Genomic DNA, 22,824 nt, shown 5'->3' with positions numbered 1-22,824 from the left:
TATGGATCTATACATTTGGATTCATAATGATATATCTTACTCTCGACTTATGAATTATGGCTCTGATAATTGTGATACTGACTCCTACTATGGCATACTACTAAACAATTGCTTAAACCTGAATGGAATTGATACAACTATAACACCCGAATCTGGTTGTCTTACTTGGTGTCCAACCGGGTGTGTAATATGGCCTGGTATTTAAACTGGCCTGCTGGACCTCTAAAATAAAAATCGGCTACCGAATCTGCCTCGAAACCGGCTTGGAAATTCCGATTGTGGATATATATCTCTCGACTAAACCCTCCCTCCTACATCCCAACCTCATGATATATCCGCCGCAACCATATGAATGTACGAACTAACTCCGTATGCTTCTCCCATCCCTGAGTACTGCGTTGCCCTAAAAACGCTGTCACCTGCGGCTCATCCTGTGCACTCACCCCCTGCTCAGCTAATCGCTGCTCCCATAATCGCTGGACCTGCTCCTGCTTGGGGCCTCCAAACAACATCATCCCAACCATCGCGTATAATAATCCGCGGTGCGCGCATTCCCCACTGGACCACCCGGAGCATAATGTCTGTGGCATCCCACATTGGAAACAACTGGTATATCGTGCGTACTGGACCCGCCGCCGGACTCGAATCATCCAATCCCGCGCCTGCTGGCTACTGGGCTGGGGACAATGGTATAATTCGTGCTCAGCATTCCGGCCTTCCTGCGTACAAATCCAACAACGATCCTGCCATTCCCGCGCCTGCTGCATTAAAAACTCTTCGTCTGTCAGTTCCTGCTGCCGCGCCTGCTGATGCTGCTCGGACATGCGTGCGCGATCAATTTCCTGCTGCTGGAACTGTTGCCGGACCCCAAATGGAATACCTCTGTGGTCATTGGATTCTGCGCTGGCTGCCATGGTCTGCCTGTGATGACTGGATGCTGTGCTGGCTGCCATGGTCTGCCTGTGATGACTGGATGCTGTGCTGGCTGCTATGGTCTGCCTGTGATGACTGGATGCTGTGCCGGCCGCCATGGTCTGTATGTGATCATGAATGGGGCTCTCCCATGGTGCCTGTGACTGTAAGCTCTCGGAATCAACACTGCTGGCCCTCTCGCTGGCTTCTGGGCTGGCTTCTGGGCTGGCTTCTGGGCTGGCTTCTGGGCTGGCTTCTGGGCTGGCTTCTGGGCTGGCTTCTGGGCTGGCTTCTGGGCTGGCTTCTGGGCTGGTTCTCGGACTGGCAGCTTCGCTGGATTCCTGCTCTTCCATCACCTGCCAATCGGGGTCGCACCCATCACATCGTGCCTCACTGGTGACCGAACTATAATCGTGATCCCCACAATGGGATCGCTGGTATCCATCTACCACGCCATCCAAATACCCGTCCAAAACGACCCGCCGGCATGGACTGGCTGACATGTATGCATCCACCCGCTGCTGCTCTGCGGACGGCGTGTCCTGCATCCACGGCGGGGGGTATCAACCCCGTCGGGCTGGATGATGATCGCTTCGCTCGCCTGACCGTCCCGACCCGCGCGCCCGCTCTCCTGCGCGTAATCCAGCAACGTTCGTGGTCGCCCCAAATGGATGATGCTGCGGATGTCGGGGATGTCGACTCCCATCCCCAATGCACTCGTCGCCACGACCACTCCGTGGGGCATACTGCGAAACCGCTCCAACACGCCCGCCTTATCCACCTGGTCATGGTAATACGCCTCGCACCCAAGTATCTCCGCCACCGTTGTGACATGTTCGACGATATGCGCGTACACAATGGTGCGCCCGCCCCGCGATCGTCGGATGCGGTCCCGGATGAATGCTGCGATATGATCCATCTGGATCCAACGATATGGCCCCTTATACTCCCGCTCGATCATCGGACGCCACAAACGATATGCTACGTTGGTCCGGCTGGTTCGACCACGGAATAAGCTGACCTGCTCCTGGGACCATCGCATGCGTTGCCATAATCGGTCCTCTAAGCTGGGGGGCAATGTCGCTGTCAACAAAACCACCTGCGTCCGCGCGATCATCAATCGTCCGAGCTGCTGCATCATGGGCCGGAAATCGCGCTGCTGATTCAATACGATGTGGCATTCATCAATCACAATGCGGTCTAACCGTTTCATGACCTGGGACGAACATCAGCATGGATCCCACGCTCCGTCGATGCCAACCTCAAGCCCGATGCGCGGGCCCGACCTTATAACCTGGGTTTTAAGCGGACCTCTGCTGACCTCTTAAAACCCAGCTTATAAGCTGCGGGCGCGGGGGGCATCTCAGTTGGTGACGGTGGGACATGGGGACATCAACCCTAATCCCTGGGCCCCCGTTTTAAAACCGGGGTTCGAACGCATCCTTACAACCCCGGTTCTAAACTGGGGGCGCCGGCTGGGGTCTCGGATCGCGGGGGGACATACCTGCTGTCGGTTCAAAAACGTGATGAAATCCTCACTCAACGCGGATTCGGGCGTGACGAGTACAATGGCCGCCTCGTCGGGCGGCCGCCGGCTCTCCCATTCCACGCACGAGATGCCGGCCACCGCGCATCGCTGCTGCAAGTCCTGGCGTAAAGCAATCAATGGGACGACGACCACCGTCAGCCCGCCGCTGACCCATGCCGGTAACATGAACAACATGCTCTTGCCCCCGCCCGTCGGCATCACCACGACCACGGGGCTCACCCCATGCTGGATCGCCTGCATCGCGGGCCCCTGGACGCCGCGGAACTGGCTCTGGTCGTCGTTGGTCATCCGCTGCAATGCCTCCGTCATATTGGCCTCGTGGAGCTGCCATCGGCGCTGACGTCGATGGTCGTCCGCCTCGGCCTCCCATGGGCCCTGCTTGCGCTTGCCAAGCACCCTGGCCAAGCCGTCCTCGGCGCTCTCGAACCCTAAAAACCGATGCCAATCCGTGCTGGATAATCGGAACATCTCCCGTCGGTGCGCCGTCGTCCCAGCCTGCTCGGTGATCTCGCGGCCATAAATCATGCCCGCCACATGGGATGAATGCGCGGCTTGTAAATCCGCGATGTGATCCTCGGGTTCATCGTCGTCATGCGCTGGCACCTTGGTCCCGTCGTCCTGGACATTCTGGGGGAAAACGCTGGATACCCGTAAATACCGCCGGCTGATCCCAATGGCGATATTCCGGTACGCGGGCAAAGTCAATGCGTACCTATTCAGTAGTTAGCCATCAAGCTGGGCCATCAAGCTGGGCCGTCAAGCCATCAACAACTCATATAGCTTACCCATTCAGCCCAATCGTCGTCTCGCGCTTCAACGCCTCCCGTAATCGCTCCGACGTCCACTCACGCCCACTCGTTGGGTCGGGCGCCCAGATGTATGCGGCACGGGACTGCAGACCCTGAATCGTCTCGCGAGCCGTACCACGAGCCTCGTGCTGGTACGCCTGTAATCGTTCCACAAATGGTAACACTAACCATAAATACCATACCACCAGCTCCCCGACCGCGCGCGGCAAGTACCGATGGATGATCTTCGCGTCGTTGCTCGCATAAAACCCCTTGTGGTACTTCGTCGCGAATACGACCAGTCCATCCTCGATGAATACGTTGCGATGGGCCCCTTCCGTGTTGCGATGGCGGACACTCAATAGCTCGGGTGCACGGCCGGGCTGGCCCGCGGTGATGTGACAAACGATGGCGAGCTTCTCACGGAACTGGACCACGCTCTGCATGTACTGTTCGATGGCACGCATCCGGAATCGACGCTCGGGCCCGTCGACAAATCGCTGTTGTAATCGGGGCTCGCGCTGGATCCGGCGGGCGAGCCATTGGGCCCCGTCGATGGGCCACGGGGTGCGACTGTCGTTTAAAAAGCACCACCCAGGCTTGGCCTGCGTGGGGTCGTCCATGAGCTGCGCCCATGGGATGGCGGGTGCGCTCGCGGCGTCGCCAATCAATAGCTCGTGGTGTAGTAGCTGGCGTACGGAGCCGACCAACCCGTGAGTAAACCCCCGGAAATCACCCATGGTGAAGTGGATTTCCTTGTATAGCAACTCGTCCTGGCCGGACCAGCTCACGTGGCCGGTGGCCGTACTGCTATAATGGATGCGTAAGCCGTACGTGCGCAAATCGAGCATCCACTGCATCGGACTATGCGTCCCGCGCACCATGAATGTGTCCGTCAACAATCGCAACCACTCGCGAAACGGACGCGGTTTCCGTCGCTGCTGCTGACTGAATTGCATGGGCTCGGGCTGGCGATGTGTGGGTTCGAACGCGGGGCTGCTCGATGGTTCTCGTGGGCTCCGATCGCTGTCATACCCTTCGTCGTGCTGGCCGGAATATATATATTCGGGATCGTCCATCGGGCTTTCGATCGACCACGTACCTAACATCGGTCAATCAATCAAGCATCGAGCCATCGAGCCAACCTATGCACGAAGTCATCCATCGCGATTCTTACTTACCTACTTCATGACGGTCACGCATGTATTGTAAAATCTGCTTGGCATTCGGATCCAAACGCAACGCCTTGTGTAATACCATGAATCGACTGATCTTGATTGTTTTGGACAAAATTGGGGGATAACTGTCCGCGTCGCGCCATCGATCACGGCCCTGGCCAAGCACGGCTAATGCGCATATCAAGGCACATTCGTACTCTTCCGCGCTAGCCCGCTGGTTCAATAGTTCAATGCAAAAGTCCATACATGCGGTCTGGATCGGAGTCATCTGGTATGGATCGTCGCCACCGTCTCCCTGGCTCTGGGTCTGGCTCGGATGGTCGAATGGGTCGGGGCTCCCACGCGTGTCCTGCGCATGCCGCCATAATGCCTGCCATGCCCGTCGCTGGCGGGGGTGAATCGGTACGGCGGGCTCGGCCAATCGTGCTCAACCTGGGTGCGAGCGAAAAACATCAAGATCTGCTGCCACGGCTCGACATGCCGCTGGATCTGCTCCTCATCCATATATGCCTGTAATGGTTCGTGCGGGCTCTGGTCTTTCTCCGTACGAGCAGCCTCGACACGAATCAGATGGCCCGTCTGCTTGGTGATGCGCTGGCTGATCCGCGCGACCCCGTCTATGGCGTCCCAGATGGCCCGCATCGCCCCTTCTGGGCCCTGGGCGTCCTCTGGGGGGGTCTTGATGGACTGTAGTATATCGCGGGGGGGATGCCTACGAGCCGTTAGTTAGTCAAATTGGGGATTAATCGATCGACTATCAAAGCTGGGGCGTGGGCCCCATCTTAGAACCCAGGTTTTAAGCTCATTCCTTAAAACCCCAGTTCTAAGATGGTCTCTCTCTCCACTAGCCTACCCAACGACGCACGAATCAATACACACCTTGTAAATACACGGCCCACTGCGTCCGTCGGAGCCACGGGTTCGCCTCATCGAGCGGGCCGGCCTGGATCGTACGGTCGTCCGGGGCCTGCGAGTCAACGTACGTCTGTTCGAGCTGCTGGATGAGTTCATTGACCACATTAGCCTGGGGTGGCGGGCGTGCGGGTTCATAGTTGGGTCCGGGTTGTCGGACGTGAATGTAATGCGATCCAAGCCTCCGGTAAAAAACCCGCTGGCACACGACGCGTCGCATCGCCTGATCCCGGGCGTCTTGGCCAGCTGGGACTTCAGATGGCCGGGGCTTCCGACTATGGTCATATGGCGAAAACCCATGCTGGGTCCGCCAGTGCTTCCGGATGCTCTCCATTGTACGGCAAACGTACCCGCAAAACGTACATAAGATCCCATCATTGTAGATAGTCAGCCCGGGAATTAGCTTCCCAACGGACTGTGGTAAGTTGGTGGGTTCATCGCGGACGTTGGGCCATGTATTCACGATCTGTGTAAGTACCTCTTCTGCGACGCTGTGGGGGATAACATGCGCGCCCTTGGGCTTCGTTAAATGGCGAATAATCTCTCTGGGTCTAACGGCGTACTCGCATCGCCGGCAAATGGCGACTCCAAGCTCGTTGTTGGGCTGGAAAAACGTGTTGGCATTGATGGACTCTGCCATGGTATGTTGGATGCGAGATGCGTATATATATCTCAAGTGTGTGTGATGGACGTATATCTTCTAGTGGATGCTATCAATGACGGGTGTTGAATTCAAATCGGATAGCGCTTAAAATCAGCTGGGATATATGGGAGACCCCCTGAATGCGACCCCTGAATTTTCAGCTCAAACTCTGGACTGGGATGTTGGGGATCGCTGGTTGGTGGTTGACCTCTCATGGTCGATGAAGCGTTCTGCTAACCGCCGGTCGCCCCCCATCAAAATATTTACCTGATTTCGAATCCCTGCAACCACCCTTTCATGGGGCGATTGGGGCCTGAAATTTGGGAATAAAATGTGGGAACCAATGAACTCAAACATCACCAATTGTGAGCGTTGGGCGCCGACAAAAGCTCTACTGGGACGTTGATTTAATGTCTACTGGGGCGTTGGTCGGCCGTCCCATAGTTAAGGAAACCCTAAGCTTACGTAATCCTACTGGACCCATAAACGTCCCAGTAACCCCCGTTGGCTAGATCCAAAACCACTCAGATTATGATCAAATGGAAATGGGATACGACGACGAGGCCCTGAATAAACCCCTGAAAATCTCTTCCGCTTTAGACTAATTTTGAAAATGATAAGTCGACGCTATTGTATGGTGATGCTGGTCGGGGGTGGCCCCGATCTTACCCAACCAAAATAACCCGACCATTTTATATCCCTGCAACCACCCCTTCGAATCGGAATTTTAGACTCCGATTCAAAATGCGTATGATTTAATTATCGCTCTTTCACATACTAAACTCTGATACTTATTGGACAAGTAATCCTTATGGTAGTGGGCTTTTATTGCTAACGGAAATAGGCTTATGGCCCCACTTTTCTTATCTATAGTATAGACTTACACCCTTATGCCAGGCGAGTCCGCTGCTCCCACCCCCGTTGGCTAGGGACAATAATGGTCCACTACGGTAGAGAGGAAGGCATAGTAGACGGTTCTCCTTTGGAAAGTCGTCCAGTCGAGGCAAATAGGGGAAGATAGACGCGAGGGAAGGATCAAACGACTAGTAGGGTACGCGACGCGCATAGGGAGAGTGGGTCTTCTTGCGGGGTGGACCAATTAGGTGAGCGAAAAGATGGAATCTAATGGATTCCGCGACGCGCATAACGGGGGCCAGGCGGAATCCAATGGATTCCGCGACACCCCTTACCACGTAGAGGCATACAGGTGGGGCGCGGAGGGATCTAGGACCAATGAATGCATAGAGAAGTCCGGACTCTGGGCACGGTCCTTTAAGGCATTATGGATCAGGGCTCCGGGGTTGAGATTGTAGAACAAGGTGGTAATGAAGCCGCACCATCATGGTTTTCAGGATGAATCACCGATATTATTGCTATATCAAAATACTGGCTTCCTCCATCTCCTCAATGCGTCCTTACTCTTTATTCGGATCTCTCATATCCGCCCTATGGCTAAGAAGTAGCTGCTTCAAAGTATTGTTCCCCTTTGAAATTGCAATCTCTAATGGTGTCTCTCCATTGAGCGCTCTCGCGTTCACATCCGCGCCATTTTCAAGAAGCACTCTAGCCTTGGCAACAGAGTCCCCGGTTACTGTCCAATGTAAGGGTGTTTTGCCCTCGTCGTCGATTGGGTTCGGATCTGCCCCGTATTTGAAAAGTAGGTCAAAGATTAACATATTCTCGTTGTCAATATCCGAAGCTGCATGTAATGGACTGATACGAGACGGTCGAGCCTCTTTGGTATCAAGACCAGTCATGTTAACATCTGCTCCGTGATCGAGTAATAGCTCAGCTATATCCAGGAGACCAGATTCCACAGCCTGATACAGAGCCGTGCATCCGAATTGGTCTATGGCGTTGATATCGCCACCGTGCTCAAGTAACATTTGGACCACGGCATAATTGCCCAGAGAAACGGCGTGATGAATAGGGAGAAAATCCTCCATCTGTAGGCTCGCTCCATTTTCAAGAAGTAGGCCAATTATATTTCGATGGCCCTCGTCAATAGCCAGGGCAAGAGGCTGGATTCCATGCTCATCGATCGTATTTGGGTCCGCTTGAAATTCAAGCAGGCGCTGTGCACCAATTTTCTGCCCAGAAGCTGCGCATCGATGTAAAGCAGAGCCTGCTAAATATTGGACATTGTGTTGATAAAGGAGCGGCATCGAAATCTCATACAAACGACGATTCACTTGAAGTAGTGCAAATATATCTTTTTCCGTCTCTAAATGTTCCACGATAAGTCGAAGCAGTTCATTTGGAAGCGTCAGGATCGACATGATGAGAAAAAAATGGTCTGGTTTGCTTAAAAGACGTTTGGCGAGGACGATATCGAAGTATCTGTTTTAAATTTAGGGACACGTGTTCGCAGAAAAATTGGCGTGACACTCCTGATCAACGACCAAAGCTTGGATTAGGGTACGAGAGTAAATATTGAGGTAAACTTCGGCCTCGGCCTGGGAGTTATTCTTAGATATGAGCTAAAAGAAGAGCCTGTCTTATCCACCTGCTTAGATCTCTAGTTTGTTCCCAATTGCTCCACCAACTAACAGGAAGTATCTCCGTATTCCTCGTTCCACACGCCAGGCTTTCCACCCTGCAGATTCATCCGTACATATGCGTTTCTCTTCAATCTTGCGGCCACCAATTTGCCTGACGAACCCGAAACGCGAAGCTCTGGATAAACAGAAAGCAAGTAGGCTGCAACACCAGCCACAGTCGGAGCTGCGAACGACGTACCCTCCTTGCGAGTGTATCCAGTTGTACCGGTGGGCAAGGCGCATTCAACACCCCAGAGCTTGGGGTCATTGCTGTTGACAGTTCCGGGGGCCCAGACATGGACCAACGGGCCACCCTGTGAGAATCGGGATGGATAACCGTCGATATCCACAGAGCCAACGACCACCATACTGTCTGCGAAATCGTCCTCCTGTGCAAATAAACCCGGAAGCTGATCAACATTTTCGCGGCCTCGCTGTTTATCATTACCCGCAGCAACCACTATCACAGCACCAAGGTCCACCATTTGCTTGTAATACAACCTATACTTGCGGCGATTCGATTGACTTAGGGTTCCGAGGCTGTAACTTAACGAGACAACCGGAAAGAATGCCCCGTTGGAAGCTTGCTTTTGCTTCTCAATATCTTTGACAATGGCTTCCAGTCCACCCAACATCCAGTCATGATCTTGAAGATCAACCCAAGGAACCATCTTTAGACTGGCACCTTTAGCTGCACCGTAGTTCTGACCCATAGCTTTGTCTGCCGCGCATGTTCCATGGCCATCAGGATCTGTTGTCGGTTGTCCCTTCTTCTTTTCGAATTTTCTGAGCCCGTGCCGCTCTGGATAAAGCCACTCAACTTTACCCTTCACGACGCCGGGGGGTGGAGCTCTTGTAAACTCCTCGTGTTCAGTATTGATGCCAGAGTCGTGAACATAGATGGTAATGCCCGAGCCAGCGTAATCTGAGAATGCGAAGTCCACCAAATTCCAAATTCGAGTGCCTGGAGGCTGCGAAAGGAATTTCATCTCCGCGACTGTCGGAGATTGTTGCCAGACGTAGCCAGTCGCGCGTTTTCCTAATTTTGGTGGATTAAATTCATCATCGTACTGTGGTATTATTCCACCAGGTATTGAGAAGTTGGTCACTGAATGATCCGTTGGTACGTCATTGTGGCCTTGTTCGTATAAGTCAAATGGTCTACCCTGCATGCAGACGTGAGTCTAAGGTACGGCGCAAGAGATGTTAGTATAACTAGATATTGACTTACAATATCACGCTCCAAGTTTCCAAACCCGGTAGGAGAACCGTTAGCTGACTGTAAAGCCAGTAACATAATATATATCGAACGCAGGTACATTTTGTGGTATGCTCAGGATGAGCTTCAGCCTTGCGCCTTCTCTGGAATATCACTAGATTGGAAGAGCAAAATGTTATCTCTCGTTCGAAGGAGGATCAAGCAACTATTAACAAGAATTTTCTAACTCTTCATTGCGCTCGAGGTTAGCCCTGGCCCCGATCTGCTCTCCACGGCCCCGATCTGCTCTCCACGGCCCCGATCTGCTCTCCACGGCCCCTATCTGCTCTCCACGGCCCCTGGTGGATGTTGCCAAGAATTCCACGCATAAAAGGATAAGTTAGATAGTTTAGAACCTAAACTTATACATTTCGTGGCCCCCGGCTCGGAAACATGATGCATTCGGTAGTAACGACTTCCAAATTCCCGCTCCTGACATCTAGCGAAATTTAGTCCTAGCTAGACAGGCTGGTCATATGGACGTAACAGAGTTAGTCTCTTTCTCGCGAACCGGCGTAAACCTCGCAAAGGGGGTCAGATTTCGGATTCCATCAACAGTTTACAGAGACTAGAATTGGACTATTGCGCTTTCCTCGACATTTTGGATTTTTAGCTTCATCCCCCCTTTTATCTACGTGTAAAGGAGCGAGCGGGTCACAATGCTGATTCGCAAGCACCCATGGAATAACCCGGCAATTTGGGCCCAGAACACGCAACTTCTTGGGGGCGAAAGCATGGAACCAATGGCGTGGTGACCTTGGAGAGTCGGACGAGAGTAGGTCGGCCACCGTAGTTGCCGACGCTCTGCACGGACCATCCAGACACGCTGACAAGCATGGTTAATCTATCTTAGAATCTACCGGCCGTCAATTGTATATACCATAAAGAAAGTATTGTTTGTCTTACTTCTTTATAATCCTAAGAACATACTAATGTTTTTTAAGGTTTGAGGGCTCGCTGTATTTGTTGATGCACGTCTATGGTGTCTGGAGGTATTGCTAGCTCTCCGAAAGAAAGAGCCTACGCTTATTCCTATCTAGGATATTCGTATACGCTAGAATTCCACCTTCTTAATGCTTAGTCGTACTAGAAAAATATAATCAGTTTTTGATTAAGATTGTATAACGCATTAATTTATTTAGTTCAAGGTTTATTAAGAAGAATAGCGCTAGGTAGAGTATCTGCTTCTAATGATAAAGCCTTTCTTCGGTTTTACTAATGTTTCACCGAAGACTAGGTATATTATAATTCATTCTATTTTGTATCTATAATATGCTCTTCTCCTATCTCGAGGATGCCGAAAAGAAAATAAAACGCAAAGATATACCCTAGAAAAGATCACGCCTTTGTAACGGTCAGGGCCGCTGTCTAATAACGTGCAAGCACGCTTGTGGTATGATTGCATAGTCATTGTATGTAGCCGGTTAAGACGTAAAATCAGTAGCGGAGTTCTGTTCGCTGCCCTCGTGGACAGTATCCAACGTCTCGTACTATCTTTGGTGCTAGAAACATATCCGTTTTTCTTTTGCGTAAATGCGTATATATGCTTGCTAGGTGTTTCAGGCCTAGCAAGATAACATCATTGTCTAGAAATAATAAGCATATTCTCAGATCACGTCACCTACCCGTCTAGTTGTGAACGAATCAGGCGATATTTCTCCTAGCAACTTCAGCATGATGTAAGAAAGAGCAACCAGCCGCGTTCGAGTACTGCGTTCGTTAGAAGGCACAGAACCAGGACCATTGTAGATAAGTAGAGTTCTTCCTCCGTCTTTTCTTCCTTTCCTCAACTTAGATCTCCAGTGGACCAATTCTTTCCTCGTCTTCTTTCGTGACCTAGCACCCGGTCACAGTAGGGAACAGAATGATAGAGACGATTCTAGATATCCGTTATCTAAAAAGAGTAAAAGTAAAAGCAAGACATCCGTTACAATACGTTCTAGGTAGAGTGACGCAGTAGCGCCTCTAGCAGAGATCGAGTTAGGAACAATATAATAATCAATAGATCTGTCTTGGCCCGAAAGTTCCTATTGAATAATTTTAATTGTTAGTATCAAGAAGTCATTTCTGATTTACCGTTGAAAGGGAAAAATGGAAGTAATACATCCAAACCCAAATTCATTCCAGTATCCATAAAGTAGATATCAACACCTTCGCCGTCATTGTCGTCAGATACATACTTGGAATCGATAGGTGGGCGACTTTTTTCATTTCATGAAATAAACCTTTTCTGGTGGACTAGGCTTCCCACTGCTTGGGTCTTTCGTGAGTGTAAATCTGATTTCTGATATCGAGATTGAGGGAAGAAATGTTGATCGTCAAATCGGGGCTTAGGAATTGCGCGGGTTACGTTGACTTCATATGGTTCCTTTTGCTCGAAAACAAACAAAATGAAGTCCTTCTCCTTGACCCTTTTTGCTTCATCCGGGGTTAACTCGGTCATATAACCTTGGTGATGCACATGGTCATGCACGATTTGGGTGCCTTGACCATTGTCCAATTCCTTAATACATGATCGGAATGTTTCTAGAGAAGTGCTCTCTTTCGTGCGAATAAAGTAAGTCTTTTTGTTCGAGACATCCGCCATAGTAAGCAGGACGAAATAAATAACCAAAAATATTAAGCGCGCTTCGGTCATGACAGGTCCAAAAGGCCACATGTTGCGGGAGGGGGAAGAGGGGAAGGAAATCGTAGTTTTCGGTGCCGTTCAATAACTACTCTCAGTCCTTTACGAGCTGTTGATTAAAAGAGGAGTTTCCGTATTTTCTGGCCCCATTTTGGCTCTTAGCTCCTAGGAATCGCCCTAGTCCCTTAGTTGGGGCTAGAGCTCGGAATTACCCTCGCGAGGGTCCGAACCTTGGACCCTCGACCCTCACCTGACCCTCGACCCTCGCCAACCCTCGCGCGGGTGACCCTCACTGACCCTCATGGACCCTCATTTTCATAAAATTTCTGCGCTTTACCTAATTCGGATGGATAAAAATGCTGATTCATTCAATAAAATACCGTTATTTATACCTGTTTTCGAGTAGTTTGGATAATCGATATTGTAAAACCGCCAAAATAAATTGAACCCTTTTGAAATCTCTCTAGATTTAAATAATACTCTCTTGAATCTTTAGTACTTCAACTAACTATGTATGAAATTTTATTTAGGTAATTAAGATAGGTTGGCTAATAGACGTGTTGTTTGGGTGTAAATATATATTTAACGTGAAAATATACTAGTGTATCCGAATGGATTTTTATCGCATATGTATTTAATACTAAGGTCGATCGTGCTGAATCTTGGACACATAGGCAAGAGACATTTAGTAATTCTAATAGTATATCTATAATTATATTTTAGTATAAAACGAGGTTAATGCGGCTCTTAAAGGTATGTCTTTGGGACTCAATTGGACATAGGTGGATTTTTTTGGAAACTACAAGGGTCGTGAGTGTCACGAGACTCACCCACGGGTGACCCTCAAATTTACGAGGGTAAATCTGCGGGTGACCCTCGCGACCCTCATATCCTAGCCAATCAAGAGAGGTGAGTCCCGCTGCCAAGTAGGTTGTATAGTGATCTATCAACTTCGAACCTTCAGCTCGTAGAGCTGTCTGAACCCCCCCTTGTCGTCCCCTAGTCATTATGAATTCTACTAAATATTTACTTTTGTAAGTCTTTTAATTTCTCCTTCAACCTTATACTTCGTCTCTCTGTAAGCTATGTGACCATGTCTCTACACTTCTCTGATCTTCCGTCCTCCTCTGTCTATGAGGGGAATTCTTCAGATCCTTTCTACTTTGGTTTCCCTCCGGATCCGCAGCTATTCACACTAGAGACCTTAGGAAGCCAAACAGCCTCAGTCGTTAACTCAGACTTTACTCAGCCTCTACTAACACCTCCTATCCCCGACGGCCTTCAACGCGTTGGCCCCAGCCGGCATAGACAGTACGTTCTATATACTACTATGTCAAGAGATGCCTTTGTTGCTTGGTGGTTGATGACAGAATATGGGACGACAAAACGAATAAATTGGGGCACAAATCACCAATCTGAGTGTTGGAAACAGTTCGAACAAGTCGCAGATATAAAGAGTGGGAAGCCTATGGTTATGTGTAAGGTATGTGCTGCTATTCTAGAACATCTAGCCCTTGGCCGCCATGGAACGTCTTCTATGAATAAGCACATCAAGGGCCCAACCTGTCGCAGGAGTACTAAAAGGCTAAGCATTAAGCAGATGATGGAGGACGCTGTGAGCTCAATCTCTCTCTCTATTATAAGATATTAATATTACTAGGCAAAGCACGCTCCAAAAGCTAAAGTCTTCACCTAGGGTGAATGGGAGCATAAACTTCTAAGACTACTCGCTATGTCACGACTTCCTTTTCAATTCATTGAACACCTAGAGTTTCATGACCTTATTTCTTTTGCGCGCCTTGCACCATAGAACCCTTATATTCCTACTGCGAAAACGATTCGAGCCCGGCTACGAGACTTTGTGGCGGAATAGCAACGGAGCATCCTACGACACCTACCGGTAGACTCAAAGATCTCACTAGCGTTAGATTGTTGGACGTCTCCCTTTCAATAGGCCTTTATGGCAGTAACTGGCTACTTCCTCGACTATGACTGGGAGTACCGGGAGGTGCTACTTGGCTTTGAGCCGCTTTCTGGCACTCATTCAGGTCTAAATCTTAGTGAGGTCCTAATGAAGCTCCTCCAACAACATGAGATTATAGACCGAGTACTCGCAATTACTACCGATAATGCGTCAAACAACAATACCTTAGTGACCTTTATAAATGAGGCTATCCAGTCTCTCGAGCTAAATCATAGCTCTACGATCATACGCGTTCCATGTATTGCACATGTCATCCAGCTTAGCCTAAAGGATCTCCTTGGTCAAATGAAAGCAAACCCAAGAAACGAGATGGCTGAGGTAGAGTGGTCTGAAGCTTATATCCAGTCGCTTCGTACGACGCAGCAGAAAAGAGAGATCGTTAGCACGTTAAATAAGGTATACCCCTTCCCTTTACGTTTCTATCATTTTCTGATTTATCATTATATTAGATACGTACCCTAGCTATTTATATCAATAGTAGCCCCTAGCGTCGAGAGGCCTTCTGTAACCTCTAAATAGAAGAGCCAAAGCTTGTTCCTATTCAGGACGTTAAGACTCGCTAGAATTCGACCTTTCTTATGCTCCGGCGTGCAAAGCGACTACAGTCTATCTTTGACGAGTTTTGTGAGCACTACGGCCAAGATCATTTTGCCCTCAGCGCAGAGGAATGGCGACAGATTGAATATCTTCTTTAGATTACACAACCATTCTTCAAATTCACCTCCCTTCTCTCACAGACGAAAGACGTGACTATCCACCTAGTCTTCAGCATCTACAATAAGCTCTTTGACCACTTAGAAAAGTCAATCCGGCAGCTCCAGCGAAAGAAAGTCCCTTAGAAGCAGTTAATGCTAGCTGCCCTCCACGCCGCTAAGACGAAGCTCTCTCAATATTATAGTATGACTGATCAGATTCCTAACGACCTCTATGCAATTGGCACAATACTTGCACCGCAGCAGAAGCTTCGGTTCTTCTCTACTAAGGACTGGGATGATAACTGGCGTATACGGTATCGCAATAGTCTTGAATATTGCCTTAAGCCCTACCAACAGCGGCTTTTAAGCACCTAGTCACGAGCTAAAGTTCAGCCATCGGTCCTAGCTATCTCTGAGCTTAAGATGATATGTGAACCAGAAGTATCTCGACAATCAACGGCTAGCCAACACGACGAACTTTCGCAATACCTTGACAGTGGTATGTGATATAACTAATTTAGTTTATTCATAACTAATATTTCTAATAGCAACTATTCGGTCTAGTCCTCGTATCTTCTAGAAAGAGCACTAGTCCGAATTTTCAGCGCTTGCAAGCCTTGCCCGCGACGTTCTCTCAATCCCCGCTACTGGTGCAGGTATAGAGCGGCTTTTTAACTCTGCTCGAGATGTCTGCCACTATCGCCGAGGCTCTCTTAATCCTATAACGATCAAAGACCTAATGCTATTCATGTATACATCCCGGTTCGATATTGAGGATGAACAAAGGGCAATGATCAATGAGTACCTCTCATTTGAAGAGATGCAGACGGCTAGGGAGGAAAGCGATACCCAGGCGAGTGAATTTGATCCAATCAGTGACGATGAGGAAACAGGAGAGGGAGATTCTACTCAGATACGATACACAGATCAAGCTCCTAGCGAGCGAAGCCAAGGTAAGCGGCGAATGAGTATTATATCTACGCTAGAAGAGGGCGATAGATATGAAGATGAGGATGAAAGCGAAGATATAGGAGTCCTTCCACTACCTGATATGCAGCAGCGTATGTCAGGAAGAGTCCGGAAACGTTCAAGACTTCTTGATGGGTATGAAGCGATATGAAGCACAATATGTAGTTCTGTAGCTGATTTGATCTAAAAACAAAGCTCTTCTTATCTGATCTATATGAAATGTGTGGACTTCCTCTGCAACTAGAAGATGTAAGCGAAATACTCAAAAATACAGCCAAAATCTACATAAAATATGTAGGCCATGAGTTCCTACTGTTTCTCCTGTTTGATCACCCGCGGGTCACCCGCGGGTGACCCTCGCGAGGGCCTAAGTTAGGCCAGACCCTCGCGAGGGTGAGAAGGTCGGACCCTCGACCCTCATTTTGAGGGTCTGAGGGTGACCCTCCGAGGGTCACCCGCGGGTGAGGGCGAGGTCTAACCGCTCCAACTACGACACGCGTCTGTATATGCGGTAGCGGCGACAGATTGACGACGTTGTGTGTTGTGGTGGTGCGTGAGACGCGGCATCGTGGTCATCTCCTACGCTACGACGCGTCGAGAGCGCGTCAAGGTCACGATCGATCTAGGCACCGAGTGAGGGGAGGAAGAGGGAGTAAAAAGCAAGTAAAAGCCAAAGAAGCCAAAGGGAAAAGGGAAACATCGATAGTGGCATATAGTCCAGTGTAAGGGGTGGGTCGTTGGTTGGTCGGGTTCGGGGCACGGGACGCTAGGGGCCGGGGGCACGCACCGGGGAGGGTTTGGACCAATGGGGACGGGGGGAATGTCACTGGGCCCCCCCCCCGACGACCGCAGTGACATTACCTCTAGGGTATAGGGCACAGCATTTAAGGCTCTACAAGGGTTATCAATCGACTTGAAACTGCTCAAGTGCTGTCAGAAACTCTTTGTGACGTTGAACAGTAACCAGCCAGCAAAAAGAACGTCCTGCCGCACTTGCTGAATGAGCTAACCTGTTGAATGAGCTAACCTGTTGTCTAGCCTCACAGAGTTTCCGTCTGGTGTATTCGTGTGCAAATTGTTGAAGTTCCCGACTATAGGAATTTAGTTCAGGCGATGTACAAAAAAGAGCTCTAACCCACTCCGGAGCACGGCGTTCATTGTTGAAGTGTGCCACTGAGGACCCACTTCTCTTGCCTTCATTCACTGTAGCAACAATGGTTGATCGTTCAAATATGCGGAACTGTAAACACTATGCAGTACTATAACTTATGTAGTATGACAAACTATCTGAGGAGTAAAATTTTGATGGCATTGAAAACTTTTTTCAATTTTTCTTTCCTGCGTTTCTTCTAGAACTCAGAGAGGGGCCCGAATGAATCATACCACGCGCTGAGCCAGTCCTCAAAGTCTAGCTTCCTTACCCAAACTCCTACGAAATTGGAATTGCAAGCTTGATCTCCGCCTGTACTGTAGGATAGGACCCTTTTATAAAGAACAAGAGAACAGTTTGATTGTGTCGCAATTCGATTTCTTATTTTTGCGTTAAAATGGTGCAACTTAGTACGAAAGGCTCGAAAGGATAAAAATTTGAGGCTTTCATATTAACATAATTATACCTCAGAAACAATCTAGCCACGCAGAATTTCATGACACTCATGCTTTCCAGGTTGCTCGGTCGAAGTAATCTGTATATCTGTTAAAGATATTACAGAAGATGCGGACAACTCTCAAAAGGGAAATTTCAATATACCACTTATCACGACGTCTAACAATATGGTATTGTACTGCCTATGATGAATCCACAAAGAATCTAATTTAGCTTTACGGCCCATTCATGGGCAGGAGACTTCACATAACTGCGAGTCTTTTCAGAACGACATATTACCGTTGCTAAAAAGCCAACGGGAACCGGTTAACTTGGGTGGACTTTTTGTTCGCCATTTGTTGTGTTCACTTCAATATTTCTGCAGTTTTATCACACGAGTCAAGTCGAAGTTCACATGAGCCTGGCTGAGCTCACCTCCACCGTATTAGTTTCATCCCTGCCGTTCAACATAGGCTATCCGCGCTACAATACTGCAATTCACACCGGTCTAGCCGTGTTAACTTCACGTGGCGTGCTAGATTAAATTTGTATTTGAGCACTAACTATCGGTACTAGAATTCTGTAGTTGGGTCACACCATTCTAGTCGAATTCACCTCTATGGCTTGTTGAGTCCATCATTCATCCCTGCTGTTGAACATTGGATACCTGTGCTTGCACGGTGCAGTTGGACCACATGAATCTCACTGAGTTACGCGTTGGTAGAGTGTTGAGTAGACTGTTTCTGGCCAACGTGGACTTCCTTCACTCCACCATAGCTGCACATGGAATCACACGAGCGCAGGCATCGCCTACCGAACAGTACGGTGTCAGATACTACTGCTACGAGAGTTTGAGGAGGGCAAAGTATTATCGGCACATTTCCGCTAGGATCCGGTGAATGAAAGTCCGCTCAAGACTCCGAACACGATGGCGCGACGGATGCTTACGATGTTCAGCGATATCTGCCCAATGACCGCGGGCCAGTATTAATCACAAAGCGATTATCGCAGCTAACCTAAATCACCATGTGCTGAGCCAAGTCAGGCTATAGCACTATATGAACTAAAATCTCTGGTCAAGCACAATACACTAATCTAAGCAGTACCACCGGTCAGGTTGAATCATTTTGCGACTTCAGCTCGGCCAGAGCTCCTCTGAACTGACCTGACCATAAGAATTAACCGAACCCTCAGTCACAAACAATGATGCTCCACCGTTCCAACCCTCAACAAGGGGATGTTTCCCCGCACGATGTTCTCCGCACCAATGTCTTAGATCCCATGGGATATTATCAAAGTGACTGGTTTCAGTTTTTTGTGGATGGCGTCTGTCAGGTGGCTTAGAGGAATCAGACCCTTCTCGGTGCTTCGGTGATATAGATGCCGAGTTCTTCCCTACCCCGCTGATTATAGCAGCTAGAGACTCGTTAATTATAAAGACATCACAACGCGCTTTCCCAAAAAACCGAAACCATCTCGTCTTATCCATGAAACACAGCCATCTATCGTATCAAAGTCAGACACGATGATCGCACCTGCTGGACCCGAAACCAACCTCAAACGTTTCTATGAAGAGAACGGCGTGGTCAACATCGCTAGAGTTCTAGAACCTGCCGAGGTTGACGCGATCCGCGATGCATTCATGACCCAGGTCGAGGGCGACAGGGCCAGTCTCGCCCACGACGATCATGTCCCGGATGACGACATTCTAGCCCGCTATCCTCGCTTCGTCCACCCGCATCGTTACCTCGAGTTGGAGGTCGGGCGCTTGGCTCGCAAGTACATGCTGGACCGCCGCATCCTCGACAAGGTTGAGGCAACTGTTGGCCCCGTCAATGGTGCGCAATCTATGTTCTACTTCAAACCACCGAAAGCTCGCGGTCAGGCACTGCACCAGGACAATCTATTCCTACAGTCACATCCCGAAACATGCATTGCTGTTTGGATCGCAATAGATCCAGTCGACGAGGATAACGGTGGGCTGCAGGTGGTGCCAGGGTCCCATAAATATGAGCTAGTCTGCCCGGGTGACGCGGATTCGGAAACTTCGTTCAGCCGTCAGGCGATTCACCTGCCCAGTGGCATGACCGCCGAGCAGACTTTGATGGCCCCTGGTGACGCACTATTGTTCCATGGCAGCATGGTGCATGGATCAGGGCCGAATCGAACCGCCGACAGGTTCCGTCGGTCGTTGATCTTCCACTATGTGCCGCAGTCCAGTACTAAGATAGCAAAGTTCTACCTGCCGTTAATCAGCCCTACTGGGAAGGAGATTTTCGTATCCGAGTCTACTGAGGGCGGTGTTTGCGGCGACGGCTGGGTACCTTCTGGTCCGCATTGAGGCTCTATTTATAATGTTCATTGGAGTAAAAGTTTGCTCTAATCGTTAAGATTCCACTATACTCTTGAAAACTTGTGCAAGCCTGGTATATTCATACGAAACAGACGACATTTCGTACAGTGAGCTCCGAACCGTACGCGCGGGAATCATGAGGTAGCCCTTAAAAGATGCGCATAGAGATGACTTGCATTAAGGCATTTTAAAAGAACCTCCCTGCTGGCAGTTCGGCTATCTAGTCCCCACGACCCTAAACGCCACGTTAACTACCACAAAATGCAGGCTGATATTTCAACGGCCATAGATTATGAGCAGGTCTTCATTCTCCAGAGTGGTGGATGAAATGCGATTGAATATAATAGGATATAATGACACATTCTGATGGGCAACATAACTGCCACACGGATTTGTAGCCAGAGTATACGGAAATCGAGGTAATCAAACAGAATTCCGTGCTCGTTTAACATTGCTCGGAATTTTTGAGCATCACCTCAGCCCCTTCCTTGCTCCCGCTCTCGGCTCCCTTCAAGCGGTTAATTCCTTGTGCTCAGTCATTCCAGCCTTGTCTTCCAGCCCTTTGATTTCGATCTGCTGCGCCAGAATACTAGTTTCAGTGACGTGTTGCTCGCTTTTGGTGGAGTTGCCGATGAACCAGGAACTCTCGGTGAAGAGTTTCTTCATCTCCTCTAGGGGTACCTGTTTCGTCTCCGGGAGCATGGCCCAAAAGAAGACGGCATTGGTGAAATTGCAGACCTAGGTACAGGATGTCAGCTACCAGTAAACATTTCCTAGAGTATGTATGTATGCACACTAGGAGGCAAAAGAGAGGCAAGGAGAGCGATTTGATAGATACTTACCACGAAAAGGATGTAGAATCTCCACCCGGAGTTTGCCATTCCAATGGGCGTCACTTGACCGATCATTGTGCTATGAGAAAGAAATGAAGATTAGATCTCTTTCCCTGCCATAGCGATATTCGGACAGGAGTGAAGGACATACTTAAAGGCGAATGATACCATGCAGCCCAAGGCTACACCCTTAGCTCGGGTTGCTGTATCGAAAATCTCGGCAGGGACCATCCAGGCTATGTAAGCGTTAGTAGCAAGTTCTGCGACCGAGTCAAAAAAGACAGGAATGGGAAGGTAAAGTTGCCGTACACAGTGATCCCATACTGGCAAAACAAAAATTATAAACCCATGTCATGATAATGAACCCCCAATGTGCGCCCGTATTGTTCACCTCGGGAGGAAATTGAGCAAGGAGAATGGTGCTGATCACGTATGTGAGACACATAGCGAGATTACCTCCCACTACGAGTTTACGACGGCCTATTTTATCGACGACCATCATGAGGAGGAATTCACCGATCAGGCCAATGATAGAGTTGATGGCTTGGTAGCGCAGGGTGTCCGTTCCATCAATGCCAATTTGTTTCTAATATGAAGTCACGGTCAGCCGTTTGATGAAAGGGGTTCCGGTGGTCAAGAAAGCCTACAAAGATGGTGACGGAGTAATATTGGATGGCAGAGACTCCCGTCATTTGCGTGGCAGCTTGCATAGCGCAAGCCAGCAGGAGACGACGGAAATTTGACTTATCGATGATCCACTGATAAAATGTGACCTGGCTGTGTTCCTTCTCAGCCGTAACCTGCGCTTTAATCTGTTCAAACTCTGCGAGAATCCAAGGATCCGATAGGTTACCATTAGCATGAAGCCGCGCGAGAGTCTGCAGACCCCTCTCCTGGTGACCCTGGCTAATAAGCCAACGAGGCGATTCTGGGAAAAGGAATATCAGACCGGACAGAAGAGCAGCAGGGACAATCTGAATGCCCAACGGTACGCGCCATTGGCGGTTGTCTGGAAAGCTGACATAGGTGCCATAGCTGATCCAACTTCCGCAGACACCACCAATGCCGAGCATGAACTGTTGCAGTCCGGTCACCAATCCTCGTATATTGGGGTGTACCAATTCTGCCTGATAAATTGGAATGATCATGGTGAGGACACCGACACTATAGGTTGTTAGTTACGAAGGCCAAGCCCAGATCACAAGCAGGGGAAAGAGTCCGGCAAAGAGAACTCACGAGACACCCGCGATAAAACGGCCTCCCAAGACGTAACCATAGTTCCGCGCACCGGTCTGCAAACCACCCCCAAGGCAGAAGATCACCCCTCCAGCCAAGATGGTTGCTCGGCGGCCAAAGTAATCCGAGCATGGGTACGCTAACCCGGCGCCGACAAAAGCGCCGGCCGTGAGCAGGGACGCGACCAGGCCAATTTCAGTGGTTGTCGGGCTGAAATAGTTCAAAAAAGAACCGCTGGAAACCACTGTTCAAGAGAAACAGAGCTTCATCAGTTCCTGCGAGCAGATAAGGGGACAGATTTCGCGTTGGCTGGCTTACCCTCGGCCACAATGGTAAGATCATAGCCATAGAGAAATGATCCAAGCGCAGCAAATGTGCCCACCAGAAACTGGTATACCTTAGGGGGAAAGCCCATCTTCTTTGCTAGCGAGTTCAGTTGATCTTGAGTATAGGTACAGAATGAAGACCGTTGTCTGCCCACAATATTCGAGGGACATCCCCAGCCTTTAAGCTATGCAGATCTCCATGCGGGGAGCTCGATTCGTTCTTAGGGCTAGAGCGACCGACTTTGGATGTGTAATAATTTGCGATATACGACTTGCATTGATTGGGAAGCACGCGACGCGGGGGAATGTGTCCACGCTGGCTGAGTGTTGGTCAACTCTATTTTGACGGGCGTTGAAGAAGCGAGTCGTGCGGGATCCACGAATTCCCCAATGGGGAAACTCCCCGGTGGCTCCTAAACGCCTGCGGAAAATGAACC

General features: G+C 49.5%; 5 protein-coding genes across 5 annotated transcripts; 1 reads left to right on the top strand and 4 right to left on the bottom strand.

Moving 5' to 3' along the window:
• Positions 1-311: 311 nt before the first annotated feature.
• On the bottom strand, positions 312-5,979 carry N7510_006648 (uncharacterized protein; the record flags this gene model as incomplete). The annotated part of the gene is made up of 9 exons (XM_056978574.1): positions 312-558; positions 625-1,305; positions 1,362-2,128; positions 2,417-3,173; positions 3,247-3,407; positions 3,453-4,351; positions 4,431-4,722; positions 4,770-5,139; positions 5,318-5,979. The coding sequence occupies 9 exons, from the start codon at positions 5,977-5,979 to the stop codon at positions 312-314; spliced, it is 4,836 nt and encodes a 1,611-aa protein (XP_056834606.1).
• A 1,418-nt stretch (positions 5,980-7,397) lies between these two features.
• N7510_006647 (ankyrin repeat-containing domain protein) lies at positions 7,398-8,261 on the bottom strand (the record flags this gene model as incomplete). The annotated part of the gene is made up of 1 exon (XM_056978573.1): positions 7,398-8,261. One exon carries the CDS (start codon positions 8,259-8,261, stop codon positions 7,398-7,400), a length of 864 nt encoding a protein of 287 aa, XP_056834605.1.
• A 266-nt stretch (positions 8,262-8,527) lies between these two features.
• Positions 8,528-9,694, bottom strand: N7510_006646 (subtilisin-like protease; the record flags this gene model as incomplete). The annotated part of the gene is made up of 1 exon (XM_056978572.1): positions 8,528-9,694. The coding sequence occupies one exon, from the start codon at positions 9,692-9,694 to the stop codon at positions 8,528-8,530; it is 1,167 nt and encodes a 388-aa protein (XP_056834604.1).
• Positions 9,695-19,164: 9,470 nt separating this feature from the next.
• Positions 19,165-19,980, top strand: N7510_006645 (phytanoyl-CoA dioxygenase family protein; the record flags this gene model as incomplete). The annotated part of the gene is made up of 1 exon (XM_056978571.1): positions 19,165-19,980. One exon carries the CDS (start codon positions 19,165-19,167, stop codon positions 19,978-19,980), a length of 816 nt encoding a protein of 271 aa, XP_056834603.1.
• Positions 19,981-20,502: 522 nt separating this feature from the next.
• N7510_006644 (uncharacterized protein) lies at positions 20,503-22,476 on the bottom strand (the record flags this gene model as incomplete). The annotated part of the gene is made up of 7 exons (XM_056978570.1): positions 20,503-20,730; positions 20,835-20,904; positions 20,977-21,061; positions 21,135-21,411; positions 21,473-21,989; positions 22,062-22,305; positions 22,380-22,476. The coding sequence occupies 7 exons, from the start codon at positions 22,474-22,476 to the stop codon at positions 20,503-20,505; spliced, it is 1,518 nt and encodes a 505-aa protein (XP_056834602.1).
• Positions 22,477-22,824: the final 348 nt, after the last annotated feature.

Source organism: Penicillium lagena, assembly GCF_028827675.1.
Source record: "Penicillium lagena strain IBT 129212 chromosome Unknown utg000003l_segment0_segment0, whole genome shotgun sequence".
In the NCBI taxonomy this organism is placed as follows: Eukaryota; Fungi; Ascomycota; class Eurotiomycetes; order Eurotiales; family Aspergillaceae; genus Penicillium; species Penicillium lagena.
The sequence above is the reverse complement of the archived record's forward strand: the minus strand, read 5'-3'. Positions and strand labels throughout refer to the sequence as shown.